At 45.2% G+C, this 16,234-nt stretch overlaps 1 protein-coding gene across 5 annotated transcripts in view; it reads right to left on the bottom strand.

Moving 5' to 3' along the window:
- Positions 1 to 16,234, bottom strand: part of ARFGEF3 (ARFGEF family member 3) — a 158,050-nt gene that overhangs the window by 59,690 nt on the left and 82,126 nt on the right. For all 5 annotated transcript variants that reach the window (XM_058566189.1, XM_058566187.1, XM_058566186.1 and 2 more), the window contains 4 exons: positions 14,337 to 14,441; positions 13,185 to 13,518; positions 8,634 to 8,746; positions 6,957 to 7,867 (listed from right to left, as the gene is read on the bottom strand). In XM_058566189.1, the coding sequence (XP_058422172.1) occupies positions 6,957 to 7,867; positions 8,634 to 8,746; positions 13,185 to 13,518; positions 14,337 to 14,441 (1,463 nt within the window). The remainder of the gene's footprint in view (positions 1 to 6,956; positions 7,868 to 8,633; positions 8,747 to 13,184; positions 13,519 to 14,336; positions 14,442 to 16,234) is intronic.

Raw genomic sequence — 16,234 nt, forward strand, 5'->3', positions numbered from 1 at the left:
CACTATCTCCCACAGTCAGACCCTGAATCAAGTCACCCCACGCCAACGTCCTACCTCCAACGTCACTCATGCAGATGGCCCGCTCTCCACCCAGATCTTCCTATTTGCTTGTCCAGCCACTCCCACTACCCCAGACTTTGATTGAATCCTCATCTTTCTCCCTCATGTGCTACTGCATTTAATCTTCAGAATGCATAAGGAAAGTATTACTATTATCCTTAAATCACAGATAGGGATGCAGAGCAGAGAGAGGGCAAGTACTTGCCCATGGTCACAGAGCTGTTAAGTGGTAGAGCGGGAATGTGAAAGGTGGTCATGACTTCAGAGCCCGCGCTCCTGACAACACTGTGGCCTCAAGTGTCCTCTCTCTCTCTCTCTCTCTATATATATATGTATACACACATATGCAAAACTCCTGGCAAACTACCTTTAATTCTCTTTCTGCTTGAAAAAACACTTGAGAATGGAACTGACTAATGATGTTATTATAAGGATAATTCTGAATCTACACTCAGTTTTTAAAACAGAATATGGTGCTGTATTAGAAACTGCCAGTTGCTACTCAAAACCATTCTCTTCCTTCTTAGCAACAGAATTATGATTTTATTTGGGGTTGCAATGTACCCTGTCTTCCTTGTAACCGGGGAAGGCCAATGAAGTCGAGGTTGTTATGTGGAACTTCTAGAGAGCTCCTTAAGGCAGCCTTATTTAACTCTAAGGTGGGCCTTTTGCCACTCTTTCCCCTTCCTTCCTGCTTGGACCGTGATGTGAAGGCTGCAGCTCCACTAGCAGCAGCCATCTTGGTAAAGGAGGAAACCCTAGGATGAAAGGCACATGTTAACAGGGGTAGGGCAGAAAGACAGGAGGAGCCTGGGTCCCTGATCATCACAGAGTGCTGGATGGCCCACCTCAGACTTAACTGAGGGGAAATAAAACGAATCTCTTTCTTTCTTAAGTAATCACTTGAGTTTTCTGCTATCTGCAAACAAACCCAATCCTAACTGAGAGAGGCGAGGTTTTCTTCCTGTGTGTCACCTTCTGTATTCCACAAAGATATTGAGGTATATTGATATTACCATATTTTGGGGTGTTTAAATCACAGGCCCCAAAAACACCAGGGGAGTTATGTCAGCATCATGGCAGAGTGAGCTTTCCTGTAAACTCTTCCCCCACTAAGATACAACAAAAGGGACATTCACCAATAAGGGACTCTCGCACAGCACAAAGGGACCTCGGAAAGACCCACACTGTCGCACATCTGAGAGTGGACGTGCTGGGGTCCCTGGAGGAAATGGTGAGAGGTAAGGAGAAATCCTCTCCCTCCCCATGAGATCGGCGATTTGGGTTGGCGCAGCTCCCAGAGAGGGGGGAGGGGAGGCCCTCTGCGGGGAAACCGTAGCTCTTCGGGCTCTCTCAGCCAGTGGGAAACTCCCACACAGAGGACTCAGAACTGCTGCAGGGGTACCATCAATGTTTGAGCACCCCAGGAGAGCAGATATCGAGGAGCGAGTGAGAAGCTCCCCCCGCAGGGACCCAGTAGGCAAATGACAGAGCCCCCCCCACCCCACATGCCCGACACTGCAGCTCAGCCCGCCAGTCAGAGCAGCCACCGTGGAGCGCAAGTGGCCACCGAGGAGCGCAGGGGGCTCAGATTACACAGACCTTAACCCCCACACGGTGGCAGCAGGTGGAAACTGCAACCAGATATTTCCAGGATGAGGAAAAACAAAGCGAATACAGCAAGCATGGTGCAAAAGTAAATTAAATCACCAGACCAGAAGGAAAATGACAGGCACCCAAAAATCAATCCTGAAGTTATAGAAACTCATAACCTAAATGACAGAGAATTCAAAATAGCTATCATAAAAAAGCTCAACGAATTACAAGAAAACACAGATAAACAATTCAATGAGATAAGGAGTTTCTTCACAAAAGAGATTGAAATCATAAAGAAAAACCAATTAGTATTGACAGGCATGAAGAACACAATGGAAGAGATAAAGGAGAATCTGGAATCTTTAAAGAACAGAGCTGACAATATGGAGGAAAGAATTAGCATTATAGAGGATAGGAATACAGATATGCTCCAAATGGAAGAGGAGAGAGAACTAAGACTAAAAAGAAATGAAGAAAGTCTCCGAGAAATATCTGACTCTATTAGGAAACGTAACATAAGAATTATAGGTACTCCTGAGGGAGAAGAGAGGGAAAGAGGAACAGAGAGCCTATTCAAGGAAGTAATAGCTGAGAACTTCCCAAATCTGGGGAAGGAGCAGGAAATACCAGTAAGTAAAGCCAATAGGTCGCCTAAATACGTCAACAGGCAAAAGCCTACTCCACAGCATATAGTGGTAAGGCTGGCTAAAGTCAATGACAAAGAAACAATATTAAGGGCAGCTAGACAAAACCAAAAAATACCGTACAAAGGAACTCCCATCAGGCTCTCAGCGGATTTCTCAACAGAAACTTTACAGGCTAGGAGAGACTGGAATGATATGCTCAAAATACTGAAAGACAAAAATTTTCAGCCAAGAATACTCTATCCAGTGAAAATATCCTTCAAATATGATGGAGAAATAATAACTTTCCCAGATAAACAAAAGCTAAGGGAGTTCATGGCCAGAAGACCCCCACTACAAGAAATGCTCAAGAAGGCCCTCAGGCCTGAAAAAAAGAAGAGAAAGAGAATACACAGCTTGGATCAAGGAGAAAAATAGGTAGACAAAATCAGAAAAATAGTAGATCTTTACCGGAATAGGTTAGCAACCACTTAAATACCAAAATCAAAGATCAAAGAAAGGAAAACACCAAAAATAAATATAACCTCATCACTTTAAACACACACCCACAACACAAGATAGAATAAATTGTGACAAGAATAACTTAGAAGGGGAAGAGGAAAGAGATCCAATTGACTTAGCATAAGGAAATAAGAGGCCATCAGATAAAGGACTATCTCATACACAAGATTTTTTATAAATCACAGGGCCAAAAATTGAAGCCGGCAACAATATACTTGCCCTCCTGGTTTTGTATCACAAAGCCAGAGCTCCTTCCCAAGACTGTGGCCCATTCCTGGAAGGCAATCAGAGGAGGGAGTGAGCAGCATGGCAGAGAAGGGAGACCCCCTGGCTGGGCAAAGGTTGGGGGTCTGTTACTCTCTGCTGCCTGGCAGTACCTGGAAGTTTGGCAGGACCGCAGAGGAGGACATACGATGGCACACAGGGGCTCCTGGCCTTGCCAGAGCATCCCAGGCCCCCGGCGAGCAGGGAAGTAGCACAGTCACAGGGGAGCCTGTGAAGATGCCACATAAGCTCCAGCTCTGGTTTGACTCTGGTGTGGGGACCTGAGGGATGGAAGAGATCAAGTGTCCTGCCAGTTAGGCAGACTAGGGGTCTGGAGTCAAATATGTTTTAATTTCAAGAAAAAGATATTTCTTGGACAACTGAGATTCCTACTTGCTATACTATCTTTTATAAAATTTGGTACTTTATAAATATCAAAGTCCTTGCAATAAGCCTCAACTTTGGTCACAGTAAGTCTCAAGATCATAACTGAATACCAGTCTAAGGACCAGCAATCCCAAAGCCAGGTGCCCATGACTCTCTATCAATTGTAGTGCAAGTTGACTCTTTCTTTTTTGTCCTCGAGGAGTCACGTTCCACAGAGGCCACTTTGTTCTACACAGGATCAGGGCAGTGTATGTGCAGCAATCACAGCTTACATTCAGCACCACCTTTATAAAAACCATGTTTGTCTGAATGTTTTCAAACTCCCCCACCATAAGAAACTTGAACTGTCCTCAAAGGAAAGGCTCCCTTGACTCATGTGGGATGAAGGGGGCTCATTCAAGTCTACACTAGCTGTCTCAGGACAGCAGTCCCTGGAAAGGCCGGGTGAGTCTGACCTCAGCCAGGTGTGCAGACCCTGATAACCAGTCAGTGACAGATGCTTGATGGGAGGGTCTGGCAAATAAGGTTTGAAGCTTTTGACATCAAACTAAATAATCTGGTTTACGACTCAGGGAGACTATTCTCTTCTCCTGTCTCCTGTTTTCACTTTCATAACTTCTTCTTGGAGAACAAAAGAGATCAGCCAAGGCCCCTGTCACTGGGGGACACAGAACTGCTTTTTTATGAATCTTTCATCTTGGAGGCGACACCTGAAGGCAGGGAGAGCACTGTCTCAGCCCAGGCCCCAGGCCAGCGGCCAGTAGCTGACCACAGCAATATTCAACACGACCCGTTAAACCACAGCTGTGATGGAAGAGAATTAGCATATTGGTAGCAGGACCACAGAGTGATAGTCTGTAATCAGAAATACAGACCGGCTCCTAGTTGGTAAATGCACTCTGGAGGTCACTGGAGTTAAAAAGATAAATGACCAACTGAATCACAGTCCATCACAAAAGCTGTACTTGGAAACAGCCAAAATACAGTCTGAAGTCCCTTCTCACTGGGTTGATTTCTACACGAAAAAATCAATGTCACACAACATACTGGGTCTTATGAGACACAGACCTCTAAAATTTGAGCAGTTTACACATTCATGGGGCCCCATAAAATATTCACTCAAGCCCTATTTTGCATGCCCTACAAATATTGATTTGAAAGGGACAAAAACACAAACGTAAAAATTTGCTTTGGCCTCAAATTTTACAAAAGACTTCGCTAATGTTTCCTAATGCCCATAGGAAATGAGGCAGGGCCCTTGGAAGTCAGTCTTTCCCACTGTGACAAGTCATTTATCTGGAATTACTGGGGCATGCAGAAGACCCCAGATATAATTTTACCGTTTCTTGATGACTCAAGGCCATCATCATTGCAACCAGTGGCAGCTCCGTGATCTGATACGCAGCTGTGCTTGGGGACTACCCAGGTGTGCCGGCCCCTCTGCCCTGGCGCCAAGGACAGCAGGGTGGTCAGGGAAGGCTGCTGAGCCCCCCTCCCCATGAGTATTTCTAGCTGGGAAGAGGCACAGGCTCGGAGGCCCCACCAAACCCCTTCCCCAAGGGCAGGGAACTTTCCTCCCAACTCAGGCTTACCTACGACCCCGTCAGCCCATGAACAATTCCATGTCTTCAGAGACCAAAGAGCAACTTCATTAATATATAGTCAATAAATACTTACTGAGAATAAGCCACGCATATCGTGGGACCCTCAGCACATAGCACAGCGAAGCTTCTCTATAAATGTTGACGGAAGAAGGATGTGTGTGTGTGTGTGTGTGTGTGTGTGTGTGTGTGTGTGTGTGTGAAAAAAGAGACAGACACAGAGCGGGGAGGATGAGACACACAAAACACATACATTAGGAATGTTCAATAAAAGAATGTCAAATTTAATGATGGTAGTATAAAAGATATTAGGGAGAAATGTAATTTTACATTTCCCAGTCTTTTAATGAAACACATGAATCATGTGTGTATATGTGTGTGTGTTCCGTCACACAAATAAAATATCTGAAGTTCACATTTAAACTTAATTACAAAAGGAAAAATATTGAGAAAAAAATGTTGAGTAGCCTAAAAAATTGGTATTTTCATGCCTTGAAAAGAATCATAGTGCAGTTAGGGAAGCTGAGAAATTACATGAATCTCTTTACATCCTCTAGATCGGCCAGAGAGCCCTTTGAGAAGTCCAGGAGTGGAGGTTCTGCACCTCCTCTGGTGCAGAGGAGCTACAACTCTGGATCTTTCTCATATTTAAAAATGTCCTTCCTTACACATACCGGGACTGAAGTGTCTTTCTCTTGTCCTTTGACAGAGGCCAGTCTGGTCAGCTTCTTACAGATACTTACTAAGCGACCTCTTAACAACACAGCAGTCAGCTTCTACCAAGTTCCAGTACCTGGGCTAGAATATTCTGTGTGTGCATGACGTGTTACTTATTGGAAGATCACATATGAATTAGACATAGTGGCCTGACTTGTATTCTCGAGAGCTGAGAGCGAGCGGGAGGGCGGACGACGCCTGCGGTAAGTGTGATGGCACACACACGCTCAAGGCCCCCTGTGGAAGAGCCGGTGGTGACCGGCGCCTCTTCGGCTCTGGGTCGGTCCTCAGGTTTGTCCTTTCTATCTGCACACAGGCCCAGGGAGGTGCCCCCTCAGTGTCCTGTGATCAAGAGACCCCTGAATGCCAGGGGAAGTATAGCTGACCACCCTGGGGTCAGGGAATCACTTATTTCTGCCATAAACTTCACGTACCCATCAACTGCTTTCTTTCTGAATTACCTCTCAAGAAAACTATCTTTTGATTCATTACTCATGGTGTGAAATGCTACTTCCTCGTATCAGTCTCCTTTCTCCCCCAAAATTCTAGGGGATCATCTTCTGCCCGTCCATAAAACCAGCATGACTGTCTGGTGCAGTGGCCAGCATCCTCGACAGCACTCCTGCCTAGGTCACATGGTCTAGGCCATAGTGCTGCCGTTCGACAGATAGGAACGGTATGATTGGAGAACATGACGTTACCAAAACACAGCGGAATCTCACACACTGGAAGTTCAGAGGAATTCAGAATATATCAGGAGGACAGCCTGAATCGATCCAAAACCTCATTCAAAACAGTTTGCGTAGTATATACTAGAAGTACATTGCTCTACGATTTTTAGACACCAAGGCACAGAAGCGCAGCAAGAATTCAGTGTTTTGAGAAGCACAGGGTGTCTCGTTTCTGTGAGCAGCAGCTTTCTAGAAGGCAGCTACCTCTTACACTTTACTCTGCACCACGTGCCTTTATCAACCTCACAGTACACTCCAGTCGTCCACGGCTGCACCATTCAACAGACGGCTAACAGTAAGCCTTACACTCCTCTGCTCTCCTTACACAGAAGACACCCAAAGATTCCTTAAGATGCTGTGAGCACTTGAAACCACAGGCACAACGGTAACTGCCCATTAAGGCAAAATGCTCTGAATATTCTTGTTGACAATATAGCAAAAAAATATTTACAAACCTGAGCAGAAAGTGGAGGCGAAGTTCTGGAGGGCGGAGTCCACCTCCCGCACACTGGGCAGAGCCAGCAGGCGAGGCAGGAGGCTCTCCAGGGACTGCACAAACAGCCTAGCGCTCTGCTGGTCAGCTTCCTGGTTCTTCAGCAGTTTGAGAGACAGAGCAGCGGTTCGCAGGGACCTGTGGCCCAGGCAGTCTCTCGGGGTCTGCTCTTCGTCAGCCAGTGAACAGTTGTCTGACCCAATGTCTGACACGTCAGACCGCCCTGAGTCCTTTTCTGCTGCCATCGAGTACTGGTCACAGGAGTCAAACTCTGTCCTGGAAAGGTCTTGGTCCTCGACGCTGAAGTTGCTCTCACTGTACCGAGACCCGCAGGACCTCATCCTGCAGTCCACCGATAGGAAGTTGGTGATGTCGGGGTACGCAACTGTGTGGCTTCCCTGCACCACGTCAGGCTGGTCCACTGCTTCCGGTTCTGACGCCTTAGTCAGGGCCTCCTTGCTCTTCTGGACAGCTGGCGACTTGAGCCCGTTCTTGTGGTGTTCAGGGTGGTCCTCGGGTGTAGTCTGACCCAACTCTCCCTCCAGAGTGGTCTGGCCCGTGTCGGTGGTTACACTAATGCTGATGTCAGGGCTCCTCTCATTCCCCGCCTCCCAGGGCGTGTGCTCTGAGGACAGGACTCGCCGCTGCCAGCGGAAGTCAGCCTCGTTGATCTCCACGGAGTCTCGGCTGGACTCAGACCCATCCTTCAGCTCCTCAAGACGCAGGAGCAGCAGCTGCACCTGCCCTTCGCTCAAGCCCTTGCCCCGGCTGAGCTCGTCCAAGGCCCCGAGCAAGGTGCAGACACAGGACACAGCGGCGTAGCATGCTTCCACGCCACCCTTGATGCACGCTTCCGTCACGCCATCCATGATGCTGAAGTGTGCAAAGGAGAAAATGGCATCAACACAAGCTCCACGACGAACAAGAACTGTTAGACTAGTGAACAGCGCAGTACTCAAAACGGGTACTCTAAACCACATGAAATTAAATGGTCTGGGCCAAAAATAAAATGAACAACAACTGAAACAAACATGCTCAATGTGGCAGAGGAAAACCCTTAGGTAAAGTGTCCCACCTCGAATCACACTGCCTCTTGGTGGGCTGGTTTACTTGGGAACAAACAAAAGTTTTAGACGGGAATTTACAATCCTCACAAGGACAGGCAATGAATAATCTCACTTTTGTATTATGTTCCGTTTTCATAAGAAAATAGTTACGGCTATATGGTAACGTGGACCTCTTCTATAAAATAAACATATTCCGGAACAGATGCATGTGAATACAAGTACTGCAAATCAGATGATATTCAGTTTTCTACATGTAAAAGGGGGCAACATGTACAGGAATCCTATAGCTACAGTATTGTAATTCAAAAAGTTGTTCCCTAAAATAACCCCAATGAATAATTTTTGTACATTTCATTTTGTATATTGGGTTTAAGTCAACATGAAAACATGGAAAGTTCTATGACGATGATAAATTGAGATAAGCCTTCTCAGACGGCTTGTGGGTTTGTTGTGAAACAGTCACATTCCATATAGCATAGGTTCATAAAAAATCAGGAATTTGGAGTCAAGGTTTAGAGTGTTCAGAGAAGCTGTCTTTGCCAGGCAATATAGAAAAGGGGGAGGTATCATACAGTTTGAGAAGATCCAGATGAGACTTTCTTTTTGAAATTGATCTTTTTCTGGATTCTGGTTCAGTGGAGCTGGGTCCTGCCAAATCACAGAGACGCTGTGGGCTCCCAAGTAGCTTTAAGAAAAAGGAAAAAAAAAAATAGCCGAAAAGTGAATAACATAAAAAATCGCAAGGTTTTAAAATGGTGAGATCAAATAAACATGTACTTTCTTTACTGAGTAATATAGTCTAAGGAGAAACACCACTATTCAGAACCACAGATCTTAATAAAACTGATGTGGCTGCCTCGTGACACAGAATGCACACTGGACTCCCAGCTCCCCAGGTCAGGACTGGCTCAGACAAAGAAAATCCTCTGAGGGCTGTTCTGAAAAACCGTACAGCACACAGCTGGGAGCATCTATGTTCTGTAGTGAGACTGACTCTGTGTCTTATTTTGCTATCAAGTTTTTTAAGTTAGCTTTACTTAAAAAACATAAAAACTTGGCTGAGAAGCACTCCCTCCTTCCATTCTCTGAAAAGTTCATGTGTCATCAGAATTACCTGTTCCTCGAACGTTGGTATAACTGTTTCTAAAGCTACATGGGGCCAGTAATTTTTTTTTAATTGAAAGATTTTAACTACTGATTCAATTTCTTTTAAAAGATTATAGGACTATTTAGGTCCTCAACTTCCTCTTTAGCCAACTTTTCAAAGGTTGTGTGATTTCCCAGGGATTTACCCATTTTATCTGAGTTTCAGATTTACTGCCTGTCATTGCTTTAATCTCTTCCTCGTCTCTTCACTGTTTGTGACAGCTCTGGTTCGTGTGTTCCCAGCCTTATCTCTGTTGATTTGCTCCTTTTCTGGAATTTTTCAATTGTTTTTGCCAGAAGATTTCCAATTTTCTTAGTCTTTTCAGAGTCCTGGTATTTTCACTTTATGGATCCACTATATTATATTTGCTTTTTATCACATTACTTTCTGCTTTTATCTTTATTTTTCCTCCTTTCTACTTTCCTTGAATTTAATCTCCTCTCCTTTTTCTAACTACCTAAGTGGGAGAATTAGAACATTAATTTTAGGCTTTCTATTTTTCAATATAAGCAATTGAAGCTATAAATATCCTTCTGTGTACTTGCTTTGGCTGCATCCCACAAGTTTTCATGTATAGAATTTTCATAATTGTTCAGTTCTAAATAATTTTTATTTCTATATGGTAGAAGTCTTTACAGAAACTTTCAATCCAAGGCTAAATTAACTCCAGGGCAGCCTGGTTAACTAAGTGTATTGGTGTAGACATCCTAGTGCTATGTCCATTATTTTCAAAGCAATTTATACTCACAGAAAACAGGATATTAAGTAGAAAAAGTTATGTCGTAAGGGCATGCTTCTCTCCCTCTTTCCATATTTCTTTCTTACCCCAGAATTGGGAACTTCTGCTGTGTTGGAGGCACAGAAATGAATTTTCCACTTTTCTCTCCGCATTTTACCTCTTTCACATCAAAAGCGGAGTGATGGAGGCAAAGCCCTCTCTCTCTGCCTGGCTATATCCCAGGGAACCAAGGGGCCTCTGGGCCTCCCGCCATACCACCTCTCACTGGAAGGGTACGTGCATTTCAGGGGTAGGAGTGGGGAATCTCGCTCTCCCTTGGGATCCCATTACTCTCTCTCACCTGACTTTACCAGTGAGAAATCAGATGATACATGTTAGTTCCCACACTAATCTTTTAGTGTTTATGTCTCAGCTGCTTCAGAATCTGGAGAAAAGGGGACTGAGTGATTAGGCTTCTGGAGAACCCTCAACAAATACTTAAAGGCAAGACCTGTTTAATCTCAGTTTCCTCCAGTGGGAATGAGGGATGTGGAGCAGTGGCTGGGGTACTCCGGATACAAAGTATGTCCTTAGCATTCAGAGATCCGGGCTTTAGGCAGGCAGCACCTCAAGTGCCCGTCAGCTCTGAGGGAGAAAGGCTGCTGCTGAGGAAACAGCCTCTGTGCAGACCCCTGTCTGCAGTCAGGTCACTCAGTCAGAACTGACTCCACACTTACTCTGAGTCAAGCACTGGTGCAGACACGAGGGGGGCTCACAAAAGCCACGTACCCACAGCTACACTTGGGGAGACGAGAAGCTTGCTCCCCGTTGTTCTGTGAAACAGTCAGTGTGATGGGACACGTCATCAATGGCTAAATGGTGGGACAGGGTTTAAAGAAGAGCAAAATTCGTGGTCTGAGGAAGCAGAGCTGTGGAGGAGGAGGATTTGACAGCAAAGAGGCAGCTCTACTCAGAACACCTGGGCTCACGTTTTAGCCTCACTGCTCACAAGAACTTTGGACAAGGAACTTCTCCTCATGGAGCCTTGGCTCCCCATCTGGAAAATGGGCATGTTGTCATCTTCCCAAGGGAGCCTGCAAACAGCTGTGTGAAGTGTCAGCAGTGTCTGGCCCACTGGCCATGAGAATAGGGACAGAGAGTCGGAATGGAGGCAGGAAGGTGAGAACTGAACAACGCAGGTTGGTCAGAGAGAATTAGTGTGATCCTGGGAGATGATAGGAAATGGGAATGAGGATAGAAGGGTCTGCAAAGGGGGCAGAGTGCTTCAGACTTGATGGGAGAGGCAACAAGGAGCCATTAGAGAGTGGAGAAATTGTTAACAGTGGTGACTTATGAATATAAGCCCGGGAAAACAAGAGGAACAAAACACACAGGCAGGAGACAAGGAGATGGTGCACTTCTCCAGGCAGGAGCTAATAAGGACCAGCTGTTCTCATTTGGCTAGTTTTTCTCTTCCTTAGGGTAGCAATAAGTGCACCAAATATTTATCGCTTCACGCTTACATAGCACTTATACAAACTTCATAGCATTTTGAACTTGCAACCTTTGGAATCTTGTTACTATGTATGGATGAGAAAATTGTAAGCTCAGAGTGACATGATTTAGCTACCATAACCCAGCTGGTGACTGGCAGAGAGAGGATTCAAACCTTGACTCTTAAACTCAGGCTCCCGAAAGGGAAAGGAGCTGCTGGAATCCTCTGCGTTACATATGAACATAAGTGTGGTGCAGGAGAAGACTATGGGCTTCGGCTCAGACGGGGGTGCGCACCCCTTCTCTTTCTTCATGACCCTGGGCAAATCATTTGACCCCTTGAAGCCTTAGTTTCTTTATGGGAAGGAAAACTGCTTTTCCCTGGGATCATGTTTCTGTGGGGAGGAACACCCTGGGCCCCTCTCCCTTTCTCTCACTTCTTTCCAGTGGAGGGGGAGGTCTAAGCTGACTGGTAAATTTAGGAGACGGAGCTGAGCATGTGCGGCCAGCCCCTTCCACTCTCCTCTTCCTGGAGACCCACCTACTCAGGAAAAGCTCACTCCTGCTCCTCCAGGGTTCAAGCTTAACAGGGCTGGGCAGGTCCCCAGAGGAGGGCCACTGCTGTCTGGGTGGTGCCGGAGTAGTCTAGTCTTGCTTGTCCCCAAAGCTGTACTGTGTTCACCAACCTAGGGGTGATCAGTTAGGAAAGCTGACCCTTTGATCTCCATGGCCTGGAGCTCTGATGGGGAAAAGAGGTAACATTCTTCTTTGGTAAAAGTTGATATACAATCTCACAAAGTTATTATGAATATTAAAGATAATATATGTGAAGTGCCTGGCATATAGTTGGTAACAAAAAAAATGGTAATTATTATTGTGTGTTCATAGATTTTCTTAATCAGCAATTAAATCTGAATCCCTTCTTTATTTCTAGAAACGGTGGGTCAGAACTTTCCATTATTCGTTACAGTCAATTCTCATGAAAACAACACCAAGAAGCAATCCAAATTAAGCTTTTTAGAAATTGGTGAGTAGCAAATATTGCTTAAAATAAATGAATCATAAATAAGGGCATTTTGGTACTCTGATTTTTTTGGTGATGGTTACAAAAGCAAATGCAATTTGACCTTCAAGAACAAATTCACAAATATAAAAATGTGAACCACTTTTCTTTTCGGCTGAGAAAAAGCAGAAGAATCCTTGTTTGAAGTACCTTCAAAATAACCCTAATTCCTCCTCAAAACCAAGAAGTGGCACACTGGGCTGTCTATTCTAAGCTGGACAACCTTTATGTTCTCTCTGGGGTCACGACACCAGGAGAGATGAGGCATAAGAAGGATTACTTGCAGCAATCAGAGATGGTGAAGCTCTTTTCTGGATAACATATAACCTGAGTATAAAATCACTCTGAAATCCAATTTCCATGAAGGTGAATGAGCATCTATATCTGTGCAAACAGTACCTAAGGGAGCAGAAGGAATCCCAGCCCGGGCCTAGGCAGACGCACGCCGCTGGACTGATCAGACAGCTTTGCTTCAGTGAGCACTCATCACCCTCCTCACCCTGCTCCAGCACATGCACACAGCTCATACAGATGCTGCCTGTCACTGGGCACCCTGTGGTAGTAATAAAGTCCCAGCAAGTTTCTCTTTCACAGAAGCTCCAGCAAGTGGTTGGCAAACATGTTCTGAGTGCTTCACGTGTGCAGGACACTGTGCTCAGACCTGCCTGACAAACCCGGGGCATTCTTCAGTGCCTCCCTACCTCTTTCATGATTTTGATGGCTTCCACCCGGTGCTGGGGTGGGGGATAAAGTAGCACGCGGTGATAGAGGGACTGGAGCACAGGCTTCATGGAGTCCACCGCCCCCACCAGCCGGACCAGCTCAGCTGCAATGTAGTAGATAGTCCGAGCCACGGGCCCGCTCAGGGCTGGCGCGGTGGAGGAACAGCCCGAGCCCCGGCCGTGGTCGGAAACTCCAGGAGATGCGGAGTCTGACTCGATGCTGGCACTCGTGCTGCCGCTGTGAGCAGATGTGATGGTCTTGTCATGAACTGGATTCCCCAGGATCACGATGAGAGCAGGACAAAGGTTTTTCCTGGGAAGAGACGGGAGGAAAAATTAGTTTCACTACAAGCCAAATGATAACATGTGAATACCGTCCTGAGAGTAAATACCAGACGCCACAAAAATGACTAATAAGAGTCAAGTTCTTTGTTGCTTCTTCTTCCGGCTACCTTCCGCCCCAGTTGGCCATGTCTCTCCATCACTTCTGGGTATGGCAACAGAATTCCTTATAACTCAACCTAGGGTTAACTAAATAAAATATCAAGAGAAGTATTAAGAAACCATCTTATGTGAGGAAATAGACACAAAATGCTAAATGGCTTAGTTATAAAGGTTCATTTTAATATAAATAACAAAATTATTTGTACTTCTCATTTAAGAAGTTAATTTAAAATTCTGACATATCATTCAACGTCTTCCCTGTCAACAAGCCCAGAAACCCAGAGCCACTAGCTGGCTGCCTGTGTGTCCCTGTGTGGATCTCTGACTATGAGTGACTATGAGGTTGAGATGGAGAAGGCACCAGGGCTAACAATAAGGGTCATTAGCTCTTGTGCCCCTGTGCAACTTTCTGGTGCCTTTCTAAGCTCTTAGAACAAACTAATAACCTAGGAGATAATCTCCTTGTTCCTGAGTCTCACGATCCTATGATGTAAACAAATGCACGAGGGCTGTGGAGGCATATTCTGCTACAGTAATCATCAGTCTCTCTCTGTACTTTGGACTGGTGCATCTAAGCGAAGCAATTTCCCTCTAAAACATTTACACACAGGTGAAGTGATGGGTAGGTCATGGATGCTGTGGGAAGAGACCCACAGACTTGGTGGGGGCGTGGGGACGGGCGCTCACCAGATCAGGTCTGTGAAGCCTCTGTGCAGGTGCATGGAGGAGGAGGAGCCACTGAGCACGGACAGAATGCACTCCAGGTACAGAAGCTGCAGCTGCTGACTGTCACTGCAGAAGAGCAAAACCAACACAAACGCATACACAACAAAGGCTAGATTAAAGAGGTCGCGTGTGGGAAACACTTGGAAAAATGTCAGGCATTACCGAAGTGTTCATTTTTGGGTGGGTTGGGGGGTGTTAGAGTTCTGGGTTGAATTGTGTCCTCCCCAAATACATATGTTAAAATCCTAACCCGCAGCACCTCAGAAGGTGCCCTTATTTGGAGACGGGGTCTTCACACAGGCAATCTGTCTGTGGGATGACACACCCTCTGTCATCAGAGCTGGTCCTAACCCAACGTGGCTGTGTCCTTATAAAATGGGGAAAATACATATAGAGGGAAGGTGATGTGAAGAGACACAGGGAGAAGATGGCCGTCTGCAAACCAAGGAGAGAGGCCTGGAACAGATCCTTCCTCAGCCCTCAGAAAGAACAAACCCTGCCCACACTTTAATCTCGGACCTCTGGCCTCCAGAACTGAGACAGTAAATCTCTGTTGTTTAAACCACCCAGGTTGTGGTACTTTGTTGTGGCAGCCCTAGCAAACTAATACAGTTAGGATGATTTTTTTAGTAACAGACTTTACTTTTCAGAACAGTTTTAGATTTACAGAAAAACTGAGCGTGGTCCGAGAGTGAACATATCTCACCCACTCCTATACAAGTTTATCCTGTTACTAACATCTTACCTCAGAATGGTACATTTGCTACCATTAGCGAATAAATATTGATATTTTATTATTACATAATTCCACACTTTATTCCAGAAATGTTAATTCTTAATATGTTTAATTGTCTAAACCTTTCAAGAGACCACTTACCACATTATCTTTTAATTGGTCAACACTTTATTAACTTGAATTTACTTTTCTTCTTTATTTATTGAAGGCAACATGGTTTTTCAATGAAGGAATTATTTTTCCCTAAAATTATCACGGGATTCATAAACAGAGACAAGGAAGGAAACAGGCAACGTCATGGAATGCCCATTCTCATACCCAGGGTAAGTTTTCTGTGAAGCCCACCAGAAAGTATTACCACTCAGGCGGCTGGCAAGAATCACAAGTAGGGGTAAGGAAGAATTTAATTTTCAAGAAGATATTTACTACAAGCATATAATAAATACTTTGACAAGAATTCATTCAGGAATCCTGTGTGGAATGGCATATTCAGAAAAAGGGAAAACTTGCTTTTAAAAATATATATATATATATTTTTTTGGTGAGGAAGATTGTCCCTGAGCTAACATTTGTGCCAATCTTCCTCTATTTTGTATGTGGGTCACCGCCACAGCATGGCCGCCAACTAGTAGTGTAGGTCCATGCCCGGGATCCAAACCCGCAAACCCTGGGCCACTGAAGAAGAGCGCGCTGAACTTAACCACTATGCCACCAGGCCAGCCCCTAACAATAATTTTTGGTTGAGTCACCTTTCTACTAATTTAAAGTAAATAAATGCCAAAAGGTAGCTTAGTGTACTTAAAGTTCAAATAACTCCCAGGAGAAGGGGGTGAAAGAGAAAGACAAGAGCAGTGAGAGGCAGACTAGAGGTTTAAGAAGAAAGGAAGGAAGAAAGAAAACTTGACACCAGACTGCCCCAAAGGCCAGAAAGTAAGTCCACACATCTGCCAAACTGAGGAAGGTTGTGTAGTTGCAAGACAAGGATCTTGAGATGGGGCAGGGTTCCCTCATTTAGGTGCTATGTTAAATACCCTGACAGTATAGTCTCTGTAAAGTTAACATTATGTTCTAAAACCTATTGGAAAACTACAGCTTGAGGGCAAAATCTTGCCCATGGCCTGTG

The sequence above is a fragment of the Diceros bicornis genome, chromosome 23 (assembly GCF_020826845.1).
Source record: "Diceros bicornis minor isolate mBicDic1 chromosome 23, mDicBic1.mat.cur, whole genome shotgun sequence".
Taxonomy (NCBI): Eukaryota; Metazoa; Chordata; class Mammalia; order Perissodactyla; family Rhinocerotidae; genus Diceros; species Diceros bicornis.